The sequence below is a fragment of the Benincasa hispida genome, chromosome 12, assembly GCF_009727055.1.
Source record: "Benincasa hispida cultivar B227 chromosome 12, ASM972705v1, whole genome shotgun sequence".
Taxonomy (NCBI): Eukaryota; Viridiplantae; Streptophyta; class Magnoliopsida; order Cucurbitales; family Cucurbitaceae; genus Benincasa; species Benincasa hispida.
This window is the reverse complement of record NC_052360.1, coordinates 64,217,719-64,238,646: the sequence shown is the minus strand read 5'-3', so window position 1 is coordinate 64,238,646 and position 20,928 is coordinate 64,217,719. Positions and strand designations below refer to the sequence as shown.

Genomic DNA, 20,928 nt, shown 5'->3' with positions numbered 1-20,928 from the left:
CTTCTTTAGAATGCTAAACAATGACACCCACTAAGTCTCTAATGCAGCTACCTCCGGCACTTACAAGTTTTCACAGGAAAATACAGACCTTTTTATGCACATCCCTTTAGTAGTTCCTTGCAAACCTCCAGTCTTCTGCCTACCCTTGCTGAGATGCTTTCGCTAACACCTTTAACCTTACAGATATAGGATCTTTATATATATGTATATATCCCAGGTGATTCCAACCTATGTTATGAACGGATTTTATTTGTCTAAGGGATTTGTGAGGAGTTGATGAAGGAGGTGAGCAAGTTTTGGTGGGGATTTTCGGTTAGGTCTCGAAAAATCCATTGGAAGAAGTGGAACTTTGTATTTACCTAAAGAGCTTAGAGGTCTAAATTTTTTAGATTTTGAGGGGTTTAATACGCCTCTCTTGCTAAGCAAGTGTGGCAAGTCTAGAGGTGTCTGTGTTGGAGGCCCCCGATTCCACTTCAGGTTCTTTCTTTTGGCGAAGTTTTATATGAGGATGTGATCTTCTTCATTTGGGGTTGAGACGAAGAATTGGGAATGAGATGTCTATCAATGTTTATACTGATCTTTAGATCGCACGACCCATCTTGTTTAGGCCTATTCGGCCCCCTTATGCTACATTGGTTTCTAAGTCCTCCATCTCCCTCCCTCGGATCATTTTATATCTAAGAAGAGAAGATAGGATTTGGACCATTTGCATGTGGTTCTTACAGATGAAGAGATTTAGCTTATGGTTGGATTACCCAATGACGGAGGATTCTTGGATGGTGGCACTTTGATACAAAGGGATTTTTATACTTGGATACCATCTATTTATGAAACATCAAAATCTAGCTGGGTGTTCTGATTCCTCAGTTGTTAAAAGTTGGTGGAGTCGATTATGGAAGCTTCATATCTCTACCAAAGTCAAGATTCTTATTTGGAGAGTTTTTTAGGATCCTCTCTGTGTTAACATGCCTTGTGGATAGACAGATGAATGTTTCTCATTTTTATTATTGTAACGACTCGACCTTTCGTGTACACTAACATAGGTCGTTACTCATAATTAAACATTTAAAACTCGAAATATTTTGACCCTTGAAGTAAAATTCATTAAAATAATAAAGATAGTTTTCTAAAATAAACTAGAAAGTCAATAAATAGTAAATAAGTAAAACCTTTGTTCAGGGCCCCTAAAATATTTACAAAGGTAACATTCAAACATTAAAATATTTTGTCTGAGATTAAATTCTAGTTTCAAAACAATCAAATGACCAAAAACATAAACTGAGCAGAAGCGATTTCTAATGTCCCCATATGGCTCTATCTTGAGTCCCACCTGTCCCTCGTCAGTCCATTTCTGTCATTGCCTGAAAGAAAAACATAAAAGAAGAAAGAGTGAGTTTGAAATACTTAGTAAGTGACCTGCTGCTGGGCCCTCTAGGTTACCTGTTAGCTAGTTTATCAAGGGATTGGTGTACACCTATCATATTAGTCATAGTGATCTTGAAGGGGTCACATATCAGTCATAAACGTGATCCCTAAGGAACACGCATCAGTCATAATGTGTAACCTGAAGGTCCACAAGTCAGTCATAGATATGAACTTGAATGAACATGAATCAGTCATAGTGTGTAACTCGAAGGTCCACAAATTTTTTATAGACATGAACTCGAAAAAATATGAATCAGTCATAGTGTGTAACTTGAAAGTCCACAAATCAGTCATAGACATAAACCCAAAGGAATATGAATAAATCATAGTGTCTAACCCGAAGGTCCACAAATCAGTCATAGACATGAACCCGAAGGAACATGAATCAATCATAGTGTGTAACCCAAAGGTTCACAAATCAATCATAGACATGAACCTGAAGGAACATGAATCAGTCATAATGTGTACATATACAGTCGTATTTGTACACCTGCTTAGATAAGAAAAACTAACAGGAACCCTATAATTTAGCATGCAACAATTTTTAATGTTATATTTTACATTCGTTTAACTTAGGGGCAAAATTTCATATATATCCTCAGTCAACAGTACAATCATCATAAACAAAATAGTCTGATCCAGTCAGTCAATATCATTAAGTCATGCAGTTAAATCAATCATAAATTATCAGTTCCAACAGTCTAGAATAATCAGTCAAATCGGTCTTAACAGTCTCAAGAAACAATTCATGTAAACTTAAGTAACCAGTCCATGTATTCTTAAGTAAACCGTTCAAGTAATCTTAAACAAGCAATCCAAGTGGTAGGGACGGCTAGTTTGAAGGCGAACCAGTAGAAAGTCACTCGGATTGAAATTCCAAAATTAATCCAAGAAATCAATCTCCAACTAAAAAATTAACGTTCCAAACGCTTTGTTTGCAACATTATTTCAAACTTCACTCAAAGATTCAAATCTACACATAAACCATAATTTAGGATTTAAAATCCAATTCCCAACATTTATAACTAATCCAAAAAGTTTCATAGTCTTAATACTCACCAAATAAAAATCCGACGAGCGGTGGTGACCAACGAACGCACAACTGTGAATGGCTAAAAAAATATGAAAGTAATAGGGATTTTTTCTCTCTAATTGACCTCTGAAGTGAATGATTTGAAATGAAGTGAATGATTTGAAATGAAGTAAATGATTTGGAATGAAGTGGATAATTGTATTTACAAGGAAAAATAATCCTAATCCTAAATTATTTGGGATTCCATAACTTGAAGTAGTACATAGATTAAATTTCCTTTTTTAATAAAACATTTTCTCTAGGAATCCATATTTTAATTAATTAGAAAATTCATAATCTAATCAATTTGGGAATCCATATTCTAATGAAATTCCATAATTTAATTAATTTAAATTAAATTCAAAATAATCCAAAAAATTCAAATCTCTTTTCAAATTATCTCAAACCAATTAACTTAATTTTGGCTCCAAACCAGGAATATTCAATCCAATAGTTGAGATAAATTACATCATTCTAAATATTTAATGAATTTAAGTCACACTTTTCTCTAAGTAAATTAATCCAATTTTTCCTTGAAATGAATTAAAATTCCAAATCTTTACAAATATCTTTTAAATTAATTACCTTGCCTCTCAAACTAAATTGTTAGTCTCAATATATCAAAATAACGCCTGTTATTTGAAAAATTCAAAATGTTACAATTATACCGTAGGAAGCATCCTGAAACTGTCTTACATGTGTTCTATAGTTGCAATCGTGCTAAAGAGCTGTGGACTTGTCTATTGCCTGATGCAATGCAATCAGGCAACTTGCAAGAACGGGAGCAATCGGGCAACTTGGGCACAAGAGTAGCCGCCCCTACCACGAGTCATCTGAGTTGGATCTTAACTCTGTTGTTGTTGAGTGTTCGTGGATGTTGTTGTTGGAAATTTATACTAAGATATAAATTAAATGTTGAATACTAAAATTATATCTCAAATTCTCACTTCCACGTGTTAGAACCAAAAAGATTATCGATCATAAAATGACAAAATAATTAAGAGATTCCAAACTCGCCACAAATCTCTTCCAAATATATAACACAAACTATTTGATTTCTTATACCCCAATTCGATATGGAGAAACATACCAGAATCCAAAACAACAATACTCTCTATTTTTGTTTTCTCCATTGCCGCATGAACCACACGCAGATGGAAGAAAACCTTCACAAAATCGAAGTTGTTGTAGGCCACAACAAAAATGTCGTCTGCCTCTTTTCTTTTAATTTTGCGGCTACCAAATAATTTGATTAAAACACATATTTGTATAGCAACATGGGGCTAAGCCCAACAACTTTAAAAGAAAACTTCAACATGTAGGAGTGTTTATGGGTTGAATTGGGTTTGGTAGAAAGACTTTTTAAACCCGGATTGTAAATTTCTTCGACCCAAATAATCCTTACTAAAAAATGAACCCAATCCAACCCAACCATGTAATATTTGGGTTAGATTGGTTCGAGTTAATCGGGTCATTTACTTAAAATTTTGTTTTAAAAAGAAGCAAAACATAAATATGTAAAAATCCAATTTAATTATTTTCATATATTGAATTAAGATTAACAACTCAATTTCAATTTATACAGTGAAAGAAGTGCAAAGAAACTACTTTTGAGAGTTGTTGAATAATAAATTATTAAAAAAAATTGAAATTAAATAAAACTAAAATCAATATATGTATAAATAATTGTGTTATGAATAATAAAAATATATATTTTAAAGTTAATAATAAATTTAGGTTGGTTCGGGTTGGTTTGAGTTATATTAGGTGAACCCATGAACTAATCCAACCCATAAAATTTTCATTTATTTAAACTCAACCCAATCCAAACCGTGGTTTTGAGTGAGTTGATGAATTTTTTCGGGTCATCGGATTTTTTGAACACCCCTATGAGTAAGTAATGAGCATATTTTCATGGAGTTTTGTCTTCCCACAAAACTACCGGTTGCTTGTTGGTGTGGTGGCTGTGGATGCTAATGGTGAGATTTAGGGGGTTGTTGCTAAACAAATTTCAACATTATATTAGCCTTTCCTTGGATCGGTTGTTGTGCTTTCTAATTGTCTCTCTTTAGTCTGTTTTATTCAGGAGCATTTAACTTCCGTTGTCAAGGTTGGTATTTGATTTGGTTTCTAATAATGATGTCCTTTTTCAGCAATTCAAGACAGAAAAATTAATTTGTAAAAGCCAAAAAGATTGTTTGGTTGGATTTTGACAAAATACTAAAACTACAGTTATCCCACGTCGAAAAAACTCAAAAAAGTTGTGGACTCCAAACATTATAAAAGGAGTTTATGTCTTTGATTTCAAATTCTTCCAGTTAAAAACACTTTAAAATTGGGTGTGCTAACTTTAGTTAAATTTTCTTTATGTGAGAAGCGTGTGAGCAGTATATAGTTTCAAAAGAGCGCTCTTGTAATTGGGATCAAGGAGAATTATGCGGTGTGGTTGTAACAATTTTTCACATAGTGAATTTCTTTCTGTTAGGCTATAGTTTTTCTCCAAATTTAAAGTTTTCCACGTAAATTCTTATATTTTCTATTTTTATGATTGTTTTTTGTCATTTTCTATTTATTTCTGCAATAAAGGTGAGAGATTTTTTTCGAACAAATTTAACTATATATCCCTTTTTAAAACAAAGTATAAATCTTATAACTTGCTAATGTAACACACAATGCATAAAATTAGAGAGACAAAAAATGAAAAAATTAAAAGAAGAAAATTGAGAGTTACTAAGAATGTACTTGAGTAGAGTAACGACTCTAATTCGAGAGTTACGTTAATTTCATGTCTCATTAACTAGCTACCAAACGCAATTTTACTTCTTGCAGGGAAAAAAACAAATTTACTTGATATAATTCTTAAATCGATTCTACTCTTAATAGTTAGCTAAAATGAGGTACTTATAAATTAATTAGATGCGAGACACGAAAAATATGGAATGGCTATAAAATAATAACACAAAACGTATGCATCATCTTAAAGGGAGAAAAAAAAGAGAGAAAAAAAAAAACAAACAAACTATCTAAACTGTTTGTGGAGTATAAATTCTAAAAATAATATTTTTATGTTTTCTTTGTATTCATAATTTGAATTTTAAAATTTTAAATGTAGAATTATATTAAATAAAAATGAAAATATTTAGAAATATAGTATGTCATGCTATAAATTCAAATTCAATTTTTCTTTAAATTAAAATATATATTATGTAATGTTTATAAATTAAATTAGGTTAGATTCGAAGTTTGGTCCCTATAGTTTGGATAAAATTAAAAGTTGGTCCATATGATTTTAAATTAATAATTTTGTTCCTATGGTTTGATAGTATATATGGTTTGTTAATCCTCTTCAATAGTCTCTATCATATGAACTATTTATTATGAAGCTTTTATAGAACCATACCGGTACAATTATAAATCATAAGATTTAAATTTTAAGTTTCTCAAAATCATAGGAACCAAAATTTCAACTTTTCCTATAAATCATATAATATTATAAAACAATAATTATATAATTTTTTTTATTATAAAACATGTTCATAAATAAATTAACGATAATCTTTATTCAACTAATAGTGGGTAGCTACAACTAGTTTCCAATTGTTTAGAGTGAAATTCAAAATTATGAAATACAATTTTGTTTTTATTTAGTCCCTTGTTTTCAAATTTCTGTTTTCAGATTCTCTACCAAATAAGCCAAGATGTTTTCTTTGTATCCAGAATTTGAATCTTAAAATTTAAAATGTAGAATCATATTAAATAAAGATAAATCATTTAAAAATATAACATGTCATGTTATAAATCTAATTTATTTTTTTAATTAAATATGTATTATAAATTAAATAAGATTAAATTCCAAGTTTTGTGTCCACTGTTTGATGAAGCAAGTCACTTTAAAATTTAAAATTTAGTCCATATTATTTGATGTAACTTCATATAAAATCCCATAGTTGTGTTAGATCCTCTTAAATAGTCCCTACCATAGAAACCATTTATTATGAATCTTTTATGAAACCATTGGAGATAAATTCTAATTATAAACAATAAGATCTAGATTTTAACTACTCCAAACAAGAACTAAAATTTTAATTTTTCCTATAAATTATATGATATTACAAAAAATTAATTATACAATTTTTCTAACATAAAACATGTTCATAAATAAATTCATGATAATTTATTGTGGACTAATATTTAGTAGATAAGTTTATAATTGTTTAAATTAAAATCCAATTTTTGAATTTCGCTACAAAACACATCTAAAAAACAAAAAATACAATTCTATTTAAAATACTGTTTTCAAATTTTTGTTTTTAGATTCCCTACCAAACACTCAAAATTTTCAATATAATTTTCATTTAATATTTAATTATGTTACACTCCCACAACTAACTTCTGTTTCCATTTCATCTTCATAGGTTCTATAGTTTATACTTTCAACTATTAATTTTTACTAAGTAATTACATATTTCGTCCTCCATTAATTAGTTATAAAAAGATTAAAATAATTGTGATTATATTAAATCGAACTCAAAATTCAAGTTAAGGAATATGAACGACTGGACAAATGACTAAAATAAAATAATGTTTTGAACGAGTGACCAAAACAAATAAATTAAAAAATGGAGATATGACCCTACTAAGAAATTTGTAGTACTACAATGGTGTGTTTAAATAGGATCTAAATGCTTTAAAAAAAAACAAACTAAATAAAACACGACAGAAATCAAATAATTCGAAAAAATGGCCAGAGAGAATTTTAAATTGTTTTTTCTGAGCTCCCAAAAACAAAATGCATAGTGGATCTATAGCATGCAAACACAAATAACCTTAGGTGCAAAATAACCATCGATTAATTACACCGATTCTTCACCAGAAGCCCCTCAGCTTAGCCATCCCAATTGAATTTCACAAGGACTGTAACAATTATTGCTCAAAGGAAACCGATTAGATTGGAATGAAAACTCTCAAGCGACACTCAAATTCCATATATAATTTTTTTAAAAAAAAATTGACAGAGGCAACCATCAACATCCATAATTCGGGATAAAACTAAAATTAATTACAAACATAAAATTTCAAGAAGAAAAATAGCATTTTCTACTGCTGTCGAACTTCTGCTTTCTTCTTCTGCCACAACCTATCCAAAGCACTGTCGGCGTCTCCCTTACATCACACCAACACATTAATTTTCTTGAATATAATAAATATTATACCCATGCATAATCTTGATGACACAAAACAAAAGTATTTTGACATGGTTTTCAAACATTACATTTAGACTTTAATTAGATCTCGTGTAAAGCAATTGATAAGGCCACAAACTAAATTGAATCGAAATCCATCAAAGCAAAGTTTTGCCATTATTTAAAATTGAAAAGACTGTGCCTAGGGCACTAGGCTATATACACCAAACTAGCTTCACTAAATTGCACCTTTTTTATTTAGATGTACAAAATTATTTCCATACATTTTCATGATACACAGAGTGATATAAACACAAAACTTTGAGAAATTGAAGAAACCAGTTCGCCTACTACATATACAAATACGTACATGTTAAATCTACAAGAAACATGTCAAATCTACATATAAGAATCATTAAAACTCTAACACAAATGTACAACCTATACAACAGATCATGTACAAGCATAATCAAAATATTAGAATGAAAATCTAATGCTTTCTGCAAAAATTATTTCAAACTAGTCAACGATACTAATACATAATGTTTCTTTTTCACTGGAAAAACAAATTAAAGATTAAAAATTTTAGTTGAAGGTTCAACAAATGTGATTATAAGATGTTCAAAACATGTTCAAAAAATTGAATTAAACAGAGAAAGAGATCTAGACAAGTTTAACCACCAAGGAAAAGAAAACTGATCATGCACTGTTTTATCTTTTGATCCCTATACACCTACAAAAGTCCATTGTGCTGAACCCTATAAAATATCCAAAATATAGAGGTCCAACAGATTGAACTCTAATCTTTGAACAGGAAAATAAAATCAATTCTTTCTCACGAGCATTGTAGTAAGGCTTCATAGTTATGCCGGTTGGCGTGCCCTCAGATAAAATAGCTAACTAGATTATGAAGAAAGTCGAAAAAACTACCCAATAATGTAAATGATAAAAAGATAAAAGCACAATGCCATACATTCTACTAATGATTAAGAAAAACACATGAAATGATTAACAAAATTTAGATTGGTACCTAAAATAAAAATAAACGCACACAATTTTAACCTAGCGATTCAATATAATAAATCAAGTTATCAACATACAGAAGCAATTCAAATAAGAAAAATGCTATGAAGCAAGTGAAGCAGCCACAGAATATCTAAAATCACATAATAAACAGAAACGTGCAGCCAAAATTCCATATAACATACAAACGATAAACAAACATAAGAAGAAAATTATTAAGAAAAATCGAACCTGAGCACGGATGAAACCGCAGAGAGCGAAAGTGGAGAATTGGCCGGTGTAGATGCCATTCTCATCCAAGTGGCCGATGTTAATCTGAACCGAGGCGTGGTCCTTGGAAGTGATGAGTCGGTTTGTGGCAGAACTGAAATTAGATACCACAAACAAATTCGGAAAAGAGTTAAAACCCTACAATGAAAATAGTGTAAAATAACAAACAGAGTTGGTGATTACGTACCACTTCCTAGGAATGTAGAGCTCGGTGATCTTTCCCTCTTCGTTCTGCATTTTGGCTTTGATGTTCTATCAAAAATCTGGATAAAAAAACCTGCTTCGGTAACGAAACGACGGATTCAGACTGAGAAATTGAGTTCTAATACATTAATGAATGAGCAAAATAGTAGAGAAATCGGAAGTAATCAGAAACAAATACTATAACTCGATCATACAATCGATGTAAGAAGAATGTAATAGAGATCTATATAGGATTCAGATCTGAAGCATGAGAAATTGAAACAAGCAAAAACTAAAACCATAAGAAAAATCGAGATGAACGGACAAAGTGAAAATTACCTGTCGGCTATAGAGGAAGTATGAGAATTAGGGTTGTGTAAAACCCTAGCCTTTTTATATATGAAATATTTTTGGGCCTGGTTATTCGGCCCAATATTCGAGAGAGATGTTTTCAGTTTGTTTTTTAAAAAAACTGAAAACTTGAAAAACCAATCCACTGGTTTGGTTTTATTTTTTATTATAAAGTTTGACATCTTAAGTATTTGAAAATTTTCAAAAATTATTATTAATCGATTTTTTTATTAAAAAAATAAATTAAAATCGAATGGAACCGAATGTATATACCTTTAAAATTACACTCTAATGTTAAGTATCTTTTAATATTTTAAATACTATGATGCATGTATATTTGTTGTATAAAAAAAGTTAATTATTATAGAGTATATATATTTGTTATTTAAAAAAGAACAAAGAAACAAAAATGTCTAATTTCAATCTAGTTTTTTAAAAACATAGACCCTATTTTAATTTGAAAATGGTAAAATGACTCCTTCGAAACAACACGAAAAAAAATAATAATAATGGAAGAAAAAATATAGAAAATTAATAACCAATACCCCGTTTAATAACCATTTTGTTTTTTATTTTTTATTTTGAAAATAAAGCCCATAAATACTATTTTCACCTCCAAATTTCTTACTTTGTTATTTCCTTTTTGCCAATAGTTTAAAAAATCAAACCAAAATTGAAAAGTAAAATAGTAGCTTTTAAAAATTTGTTTTTATTTTTTAAATTTGGCTAATAAGTCAACCATTATACTTAAGAAAAAAAACAAACAAATATAACAAATTGGGAGAAAATATACTTAATTTTCAAAAACCAAAAATAAAAAACGAAACGAGCCCAAATTGATAATAAATTGAACCAAATAACAACCAATCCATTGGTTTTATTATTTATTGAACATTGGTTTGATCCCTTCTTTTTAAAACTGACTGCCGACTGGTTTCGTTTGGTTCTTGGTTGGTTTCAAACCTAAACCGATTACCACCCTTGCTTGTTACTACATAAAAAGATTGCTAAAAAAAGTATAAATTTAAAAAAATAAAATGAAATAAAATAATCTTAAATTTTGTATTATGGTTCAAAAATACACTTAGAACTTTCAAAATTGTTAATATTACCCTTTACTTTTCTATAAATAATCAAGACTATTATTTTTTTTTTCCTTCAAATATAGAAAATGAGCCAATGTATTTACAAATATATCAAAACATCATTATCTATCTGTGTCTATCACTAATAGACAGTGACATTTTACTATGTTTGAAAATATCTCTAATAATTTTGCTATTTAAAATAATAACCTTTTTTTATATTGATGGAAATTATTAGTACATTGTTTTTAAAAACAATCAAAGACTTCCAAAAGTTGTAATTGTTGATATCAAATTTTGGCCAAGGAAAAACATACCTGACCTTTATACAACAACGATAAATTTGTAATTTAAGGGAAGAGAGCTCACCTGTAAGCAAAGGAAAAATCTAGACACTGGTGTGGTATAAGCCACAAGCACTTTATGCCTAAGTCATAAAGGTTGAAAACTCAAATTAATTGAACTACGAGTCCATAACTTACTTGCATATGCTTGACTTTTCTTATCTTATTTATAGGTTTTGTCTCTTCTCCTATTCCTTATCCGGTTAGGACTTCTGATTAGGCAGGTGGGCTGCGTGTGGATCTCTCTCAGGCCATGGTCGGTGCCCAATATTCTTGCTCGACACGCTAAGGTTAAATCCCTTTAAAGCCTTGCTTGTACCGGGCCTTTTGGCATTTTGGGCTCTCATTAGGGGCTCAGCCTCATCTCAAGCCGAGGCCGATCAACCCAAATCTTTCTTGGGTATGCTATTTCATTCCCCTTTCGCTATCATTTAACGTTTTTGCCCTTGGTTTTAAAATCCACCCATAGCATTATCCCTCACTCTCAAGTTTAGGGTTTGTGGTGTTCCGAGCTATTTGTCGCAAATTTCAATCCCAGAAACCTATATTTGCCACCCCGTTATGAAGCTTAATTTGGACTTGCTAAGGGTTGTTGGGCCTATCGAGTTAAATCCTTTTGAGGTCCAACTGATTTTCCAACTCATTTTTCCATCTTATGACGAAGTTTTGTGTCAAATCGTGTCAGGCCCACCTCTAAGATAGGCTCCAACAATCGGCTCTCAACTGATCCTATCTAGCCCATAAATTAGGAGTTGACTTGGAATATTAGCAGTTAATTCATGGCTTCCTGGCATTCATTCTTTTAGTTATCGTTTGCAGACCAATCTCTCCTTCATGTTGCTTTTCGTGACTCATTGTTGCTTCTTAATGCATTACGTAGCTTTTACCTTCAATCAATTATTATTGCTTGATCTGATTGCTTTGAAGCCCCATGCAATGTTGATTCTTAGGCCTTTTCTAGTCGACCATTGGTCACTAACTTTGTGGGCTTCTTCATCTTCTCTTTCTCTTTTACTCAAGACAACTTTTTTCCATGCATTTTTTTTTCTTCTTTTCTTCATCACTTCATGATGTGCTTGAAGGAGTAGGTGACTACCCGCAGTAGAAATATCGTGTCCCATTTTTTATTTTATAAGAACATGAATAATGTAGAGGAGAAAAACTAGGATTAGACATACTTAATTGAGTATGCTTTCACGTAAAATGTAGAGAGAATGAAAGGATTAGATGATTACATACCCTTGAAGACCAAGTTCTTCATGAATCCCATTTCCCAATGTATTGCACGAACAATTCGAACTCACAAACACACGATCACATCAACAAAAACGGACACCATCAAGAGCTCTTCCCCATTATTCTCAAGGACGAGAATCGCTGAAAGGTGTGGGCTTCAATGAAATTAATTTTGGTCGGGAAAGGGAAAGGTTTTGTTGAGAGGGCAATCATTTCTCAGAGAAGATCTCAAATATTTTTTGGAATAAAAAAAAGTGAATAATTCACCTTTATCTGTTATACACCACGTTAAAATGAATTTAATAAACATTAATCGCTCATGCATGCTTATAACAGATTTATCTAATTCATCTTCCAGGTCAGTTTCCAAGTAGAGATGTTTCGTTTCTATCAGCTTGAACACCCCATCATAGACAGAACTGTCATTAGACAAAGGTCACTTATAGATAATTTTGTTATAAATTTAATCTTTTAACTAAAACTAATATAATCCTATCAAACTGAATTAAAAGATTAATCTTATTTATAATCATATTTGAAATTTATTAACGTAGGTCTACTAGTGAAACCAATTTAAAACTATTTTAAAGAAGGTTTAACCTATGTTTGCATGCAACTCTTTATTAAAAAATTTAATTCTAATTTCATTTAACTTTGAGCAATTATAAAGTTTAATAAAACAATTCAAACCTATATATACATCTAATGACATACTTTTAAAAAACATAACAATTATATTTTACCTAAAGTAGTGTTAGACATCGTGCATTTCCATTTTTATTACTACATATATAACATTTATATAATAAAGTAATGAAAATTAAATAACATACATCCATTCATCTAAACTATATATTATAACATTTATATTAAGATGATGCATGAAAGAATGTTTATCCTATTGTGAGATTTTTCTATATGACATATATAATTTTAAAAAAATAATAACTATACATCACATGTATAATTAAAAGCAACATTTGGACCGATATTGGCATCCTAACACATTAATTAAATTAATATAAGAGAAATTATTATAAATAGAAAAATCTAAAAAATATTTACACTGTATACCAAAAAGTTTCAAAAGTGTTTTGTACTTTTAGAAGTTTTTGCTATAAACTGTATATATAAAGGCCTTTTAATATAATACTCTATATTTATTCAATGAATGAATAATATGACAAATAACTTAATTATATAAATAATAATAAAAAAACCAAAGAAAACTGTTGCTAAACCGTTGGAAGGCTCGAACCCATGATCTGAACCAGTCCTCGTGCGCGTGCCTCACATCCGGAGCGTATCGATGCTCAACAGTAGCATCGTATAGTTATGTTGGCTTTTGCTTGTCGTAGTATAACGTTATGCTGCCTGGCTCACCCGATCAGCCAAAATTAACCATTTTTACTTCGTTTTTCACCAAATTGAAGTTGGAACTTGATCACGAATGACCCAGACATGAATCACATGCTCGATTGTAATAAAATTATGTAAAAGAACAACAAACCATTACAAACCAAATCCAAATTAAAGCAGCATCATTATAAATGTTAATCTTGGAAACATCTAAAGTGCAAAACCACATAACATACATTTAAACTACAAATCTATACCCCAAATACCAAAAGGCCCAACACAAGCAAGGCTTTAAAGGGATTTAACCCTAGCATGTCGGGCAAGAATGTTGGGTCATCGGCCGTGGCTCGAGAGAGATCCACACGCAGCCCACTCGCCTAATCAGAAGTCCTAGCCGAATAAGGAATAGGAGAAGAGCCAAAGCCTATAAATAAGAAAGCCAGACATATGCAAGTAAGTTATGGACTCAGAGTTCAATTAACTTGAATTTTCTACCTTTATATCTTAAACATCATAGTGCCTGTGGCTTATATCTAGAGATGTCCAATTTTCCTACGGGGACGAGGCGGGGAATGGGGGGGAGTTTCTCGTGAGCTAAAGGAGGGCGGGATGGGGAATGTTCCCCGTCCCCCGATTAGCTTTTACATATTTATTTAGTATAGTTATCTAATGTTATGTTATTGTTATTATTATATAAATATTACATTTAAATTTTAAATTTGGTTATTTATTGGGAAGATAACGAATATGTTTAAATTTAGATTATATATGTGAATAATTTGATTTATATTTATTTCTTTCTAGTAAAAAAACAATCAGCTTTTTAGACCAAAATTTGAGTAATTTATCTTTAAATTCAAATGGTCGTATAAAACTAACTATAATAAACAATTTAGTGATAAAGTTAATTATTTAATTAAAATGTGCTCACATTAGTGATTTAAATTAATTGACTTTTTACAAAAAAAAAAAAAAGGTAACGGGGAAAAATTCCTTGCGGGGAACCCGATCCCCGTGATGAAGAATGAAATGGGGAGTGGGGACAAGATGGGGAATGACATCTCGGCCCCACCCCGCTCCATGGACATCTTTACTTACACCACACCGTGCGTAGATTTTTCCTTTGCTTCCAGGTGAGTTATCTTCCCTTGAATTGCAAATTTATCGATGTTGCCGTATAGAAGTCAGGTATGTTTTTCCTTGGCCAAAATTTGGCATCAACAATTACAACTTTTGGAAGCCTTTGATTGTTTTTAAAACAATGTAATAATAATTTTCATCGATATACAAAAAAATAAAAATATATTTTAAATAGCAAAATTATTAGAAATATTTTCAAACATAGTAAAATGTCATTGTTTATTAGTGATATACACTGAGTGATATTTTAATACATTTGTAAATACATTGGCTCATTTTCTATATCTGAAAGGAAAAAAAATAATAATCTTGATTATTTATAGAAAAGTAAAGGGTACTATTGAGATTTTTGAAAGTTCAAGTGTATTTTTGAACCCAAAATACAAAATTTAGGATTATTTTATTTCATTTTTTTAAAATTTAGACTTTTTTTTAGCAATCTTTTTATTTGTCGTAGTAACAAGGAAGGGTGGTAATCAGTTTGGTTTGAAACCAACCAAGAACCATACTAAACCCGTCGACAATCAGTTTTAAAAAAAAATGGATCAAAACCAATGTTCATTAAATAATAAAACCAATGGATTAGTTGTTATTTGGTTCAATTTATTATCAATTTGGGCCCGTTTCGTAAGTATTTCGTTTTTTTTTTTTTTTTTTTTAATTTTTAATTTTTGATTTTTGAAAATTAAGTTTCTCCCTATTTCTTATATTGGTTTGCATTTTTCTTAAGTACCGTGGTTGACTTATTAGCCAAATTCAAAAAATAAAAACAAGTTTTTAAAAGCTACTTTTTAAATTTTCAAATTTAGTTTTTTAAACTATTAGTAAAAAGTAAATAATAAAATAAGAAAATTGGAGGCGGAAGTAGTGTCTATGGGCTTTATTTTCAAAATAAAAAATATTAAACAAATGGTTATTAAATGGGGTCTTGTTTATTAATTTTTGATATTTTGTTCTTCTATTTTTATTATTATTTTCCGTTTTGTTTTGAACCAGCCATTTTACCATTTTCAAATTAAAATTGGGTCTATGTTTTTAAAAAACTAGATTGAAATTAAACATTTTTATTTCTTTGTACATTTTTAAATAATAAATATATACTTCATAATAATTGACTTTTTTTTTTCGTTCTATATAACAAATATACATGCATCATAAAATTTACAATATTAAGTTAGTGTAATTTTAAAGGTATATACCTTATATTCTGTGTTCTGTTCGATTTTAATTTCCTTTTTCAATAAAAAAATCGATTAAATAAATTTTGAAAATTTCCAAATATGTCAAACTTTATAATAAAAAATAAAACCAAACCAGTGGATTGTTCTTTCAATTTTTCAATTTTTTTTTTAAAAAAACAAACTGAAAACATATCTCTCTCCTCTCACGAAATGGATGTTTTTACAAAAGTATCACAAATATTGGGCCGAATAACCAGGCCCAAAAATATTTCATATATAAAGAGGCTAGGGTTTTTCACAACCCTAATTCTCATCCTTCCCCTATTGTCGACCGGTAATTATCTCTTTGTCCGTTCATCTCGATTGTTCTTATGGTTTTCGTATTTGCTCGTTTCAATTTCTCATACTTCAGATCTGAATCCTTATTAGATCTCTATTACATTCTTCGTTACATGGATTGTATGCACAGGTTATAGTATTTGTTTCTGTTTCCATCCGATTTCTCTACTATTTTGCTCATTCATTAATGTATTAGAACTCAATTTCTCAGTCTGAATCCGTCGTTTCGTTACCGAAGCAGGTTTTTTTATCCAGATTTTTGATAGAACATCAAAGCCAAAATGCAGAACGAAGAGGGAAAGATCACCGAGCTCTACATTCCTAGGAAGTGGTACGTAATCACCAACTCTGTTTGTTATTTTACACTATTTTCATTGTAGGGTTTCAACTCTTTTCCGAATTTGTTTGTGGTATCTAATTTCAGTTCTGCCACAAACCGACTCATCACTTCCAAGGACCACGCCTCGGTTCAGATTAACATCGGCCACTTGGATGAGAATGGCATCTACACCGGCCAATTCTCCACTTTCGCTCTCTGCGGTTTCATCCGTGCTCAGGTTCGATTTTTCTTAATAATTTTCTTCTTATGTTTGTTTATCGTTTGTATGTTATATGGAATTTTGGCTGCACGTTTCTGTTTATTATGTGATTTTAGATATTCTGTGGCTGCTTCACTTGCTTCATAGCATTTTTCTTATTTGAATTGCTTCTGTATGTTGATAACTTGATTTATTATATTGAATCGCTAGGTTAAAATTGTGTGCGTTTATTTTTATTTTAGGTACCAATCTAAATTTTGTTAATCATTTCATGTGTTTTTCTTAATCATTAGTAGAATGTATGGCATTGTGCTTTTATCTTTTTATCATTTACATTATTGGGTAGTTTTTTCGACTTTCTTCATAATCTAGTTAGCTATTTTATCTGATGGCACGCCAACCGGCATAACTATGAAGCCTTACTACAATGCTCGTGAGAAAGAATTGATTTTATTTTCCTGTTCAAAGATTAGAGTTCAATCTGTTGGACCTCTATATTTTGGATATTTTATAGGGTTCAGCACAATGGACTTTTGTAGGTGTATAGGGATCAAAAGATAAAACAGTGCATGATCAGTTTTCTTTTCCTTGGTGGTTAAACTTGTCTAGATCTCTTTCTCTGTTTAATTCAATTTTTTGAACATGTTTTGAACATCTTATAATCACATTTGTTGAACCTTCAACTAAAATTTTTAATCTTTAATTTGTTTTTCCAGTGAAAAAGAAACATTATGTATTAGTATCGTTGACTAGTTTGAAATAATTTTTGCAGAAAGCATTAGATTTTCATTCTAATATTTTGATTATGCTTGTACATGATCTGTTGTATAGGTTGTACATTTGTGTTAGAGTTTTAATTATTCTTATATGTAGATTTGACATGTTTCTTGTATGTAGATTTAACATGTACGTAGTTGTATATGAAGTAGGCGACTGTTTTCTTCAATTTTTCTAAGTTTTGTTTATATCACTGTGTATAATGAAAATGTATGGAAATAATTGTGTACATCTAAATAGTCGTGTTCCATCAAAATAACAAAAAAAGTGCAATTTAGGGAAGCTAGTTTGGTGTATATACTGTAGTGCTCCCTACTATAAAGTGGCACTGTCTTTTTAATTTTAAAGAATGACAAAACTTTGCTTTGATGGATTTCGATCCAATTTAGTTTGTGGCCTTATCAATTGCTTTTCATGAGATCTAATTAAAGTCAAAATGTAATGTTCGAGAACCATGTCAAGAAAATTAATGTGTTGGTGTGTGATGTATATTTGACAGGGTGATGCCGACAGTGCTTTGGATAGATTGTGGCAGAAGAAGAAAGTAGAAGTTCGCCAGCAGTAGAAAGTGCAAAGTGCAATTTTTCTTCTTGAAATTTTATGTTTCTAATTAAGTTTAATTTTATTGCGAATTATGAATGTTGAGAGATCCTAGGCTGCCTTTGGTAACCTTTTGATGAAATGATTCTGAAATTGTAGTGTTTGTGGAATCTTAGTCGGTGAAGCTGGTTTTGATCATCGATTGTTGAATTTACATTGAAGAGACCAAACTTTGTATTTTGAATTACAATCCAACAAAAAAAATAAAATGAAATAAAATAATCCCAAATTTTGTATTTTGGATTAAAAATACACTTGAACTTTCAAAATTTTTAATAGTACTTCTACTCATTTTCAGTAAATAATCAAGATTATTTTTTTTTGCTTAAAAATGAGCGAACGTATTTACAAATATAGCAAAATATGTTTGTTTATTGGTATCTATCAATGATAGACTATGTGACATTTTACTACGTTTGAAAATATTTTTAATAGTTTTACTATTTAAAATAATTATTTTGTTTTGTATATCGATTAAAATTATTAGTACATTGTTTTTAAAAACAATCAAAGGCTTCCAAAAGTTGTAATTGTTAATGAAAAAATTTTCCAAAGAAAAATGTACCTAACCTCAAAAAATCTAAAGATTGAAAACTCAAGTTAATTAAATTCTGAGTCCATAACTTACTTGCATATACCTGACTCTTCTTATCTTATTTATAGGCTTTGACTCTTCTCTTATTCCTTATCTGGCTAGGACTTTAGATTAGGTGGATGGCCTGCGTGTGGATCTCTCTCAGACCATGGACGACGATGCAACATTCTTGCCTAGTACCCTAGGTTTAAATCCCTTTAAAGCCTTGCTTATGTCAGGCCTTTTGGCATTTTGGGCTTTCATTAGGGGCTCAGCCTCGGCCCAAGCCGAGGCCAATCAGAACCAAATCTTTCTTGGGTATGCCCTTTCATTCCCCTTTCACGCTTTTTCCCTTGGTTCTAGAATCTACCCATAACATTAGTCCCCATTCCCAAGTTAGGGTTCGTGGTGTTTCGAGCTATTTGTGATTTCAATCCTAGGAACCTATATTGGGAGTATAATCTCCCCTTTAATTTCCTAGCCACCCTGTCATGAAAACTTAATTTGGACTTGCTAGGGATTGTTGGGCCTATCGAGCCAAACCATTTTGAGGTCCAACTGATTTTCCAACTCGCTTCTCCATCTTATGACGAAGTTTTGTGCCAAATTGTGTCAGGCCCACCTCTAGGATACGCCTCGACAATCGGTTCTCAACTGATCTTAGGTAGCCCCTAAATTAAGAGTTGACTTGGAATATTAGCAGTTAATTCCTGGCTTCCTAGCATTCATTCTTTTTTAGTTGTTGATCGACTTCTCCTTCATGTTGCTTTTCTTAACTCATTGTCGCTTCTTAACGCATTACTAGCTTTTACCTTCAATCAATTATTACTACTGGATCTGATTGCTTTGAAGCCCTATGCAATGTTGATTCTTAGGCCTTTTCTAGTCAACCATTGGTCACTAATTTTGTGGGCTTATTCTTCTTTTTCTCTTTTACTCGAGACAAATTTTTTTCATACATTTTTCTTCTTCTTTGCTTAATCACTTCATGATGTGCTTGAAGGAGTAGGTGATTACCCACAGCGGAAAGATCGTGTCCCAATTTTGATTTTACCCTGAAGGAGTAGGCGACTACCCGCAGCGGAAAGATCGTGTCCCAATTTTGATTTTACAGAACATGAATAATGTAGAGGAGAAAATCTTTGATTAAACAGACCTAATTTAGTATGCTTTCACATAAAATGTAGAGAGGATGAAGAGATTAGAGGATCACATACCCTTGAAAACCAAGTTCTTCATGAATCCCCTCTCCTAGTGTACTGCGTGAACTTCAAACTCTCTCTCGAACTCACGAAAACACAATCACAACAACAAAAATGGATACCATCTAGAGCTCTTCCCCATTATTCTCAAGGATGAGAATCGCTGAGAGCTGTGGGCTTCAATGAGATTAATTTTGGTTGGGAGAGGGAAAGGTTTTGTTGAGGGAGTAATAATTTCTCAGAGGATCTCAAATTTTTTTGGATTAAAAAGAAGTGAATAATTCACCTTTATCTGGTATACACCACGTTAAAACCAATTAAATAAACATTAATTGCTCATGCATGCTTATAACAAATTTATCTAATTCACCTTCTAGGTCAATTCCCAAGTAGGAGTGTTCCGTTTCCATCCTTAAATACCCCAGCCTAGACAAAACACAAAGGTCCCTTATAGATAATTTTATTATAAATTTAATCTTTTAATTAAAACTAATTTAATCCTATTGAACTGAATTAAAAGATTAATCCTAATTCTAATCAAATTAGAAATTCATTAACATAGGTCTAATAGTGAGACCAATTTTAAACCATGCAACTATTTATTATAGATTTTTAATTCTAATTTCATTTAATTTATAGCAATTATAAAACTTAATGAAACAATTCAAACCTATATATGCATCTAATGGCATACTTTTAAAAAAATATAACAATTATATTTGACCTAAAGTAATGTCATGCATCGTGCATTTCCATTTTCATTACCACATATATAACATTTATATAATAAAGTAATGAAAAATAAATAACATACATCCATTCATCTAAACTATATATTATAACATTTAATATAACATTTATATTAAGATGATGCATAAAATATTGTTTATCCTATAGTGAGATTTTTCTATATGACATATAATAATAATAATAATAATAAAACTATATATCACACGTATAATTAAAGAAATATTTGGACCGAGATTGACATCTTAACACATTGATTAAATTAATACAACACTTTATATTTATTCAATTAATGAAT

The 20,928-nt window shown here is 30.7% G+C and overlaps 2 protein-coding genes across 3 annotated transcripts; one reads left to right on the top strand and one right to left on the bottom strand.

The window, feature by feature from the left end:
- Window positions 1-7,420: 7,420 nt before the first annotated feature.
- On the bottom strand, window positions 7,421-9,545 carry LOC120068069 (40S ribosomal protein S21-2-like). The gene is made up of 4 exons (XM_039019747.1): window positions 9,496-9,545; window positions 9,161-9,250; window positions 8,935-9,067; window positions 7,421-7,660 (listed from the first exon to the last, which is right to left on the bottom strand). Exons 2-4 carry the CDS (start codon window positions 9,208-9,210, stop codon window positions 7,595-7,597), a joined length of 249 nt encoding a protein of 82 aa, XP_038875675.1. The 5' UTR covers window positions 9,211-9,250; window positions 9,496-9,545; the 3' UTR covers window positions 7,421-7,594.
- Window positions 9,546-16,119: 6,574 nt separating this feature from the next.
- Window positions 16,120-18,329, top strand: LOC120092484 (40S ribosomal protein S21-2). 2 transcript variants are annotated; one of them, XM_039050576.1, is made up of 4 exons: window positions 16,120-16,186; window positions 16,433-16,522; window positions 16,616-16,748; window positions 18,007-18,329. In XM_039050576.1, the coding sequence occupies exons 2-4, from the start codon at window positions 16,473-16,475 to the stop codon at window positions 18,070-18,072; spliced, it is 249 nt and encodes an 82-aa protein (XP_038906504.1). In that variant the 5' UTR covers window positions 16,120-16,186; window positions 16,433-16,472; the 3' UTR covers window positions 18,073-18,329. The 2 variants fall into 2 exon arrangements, with proteins under 2 accessions (XP_038906504.1, XP_038906506.1); XM_039050578.1 differs by having other exon boundaries at window positions 16,184-16,321.
- The last annotated feature ends 2,599 nt before the right edge of the window (window positions 18,330-20,928 follow it).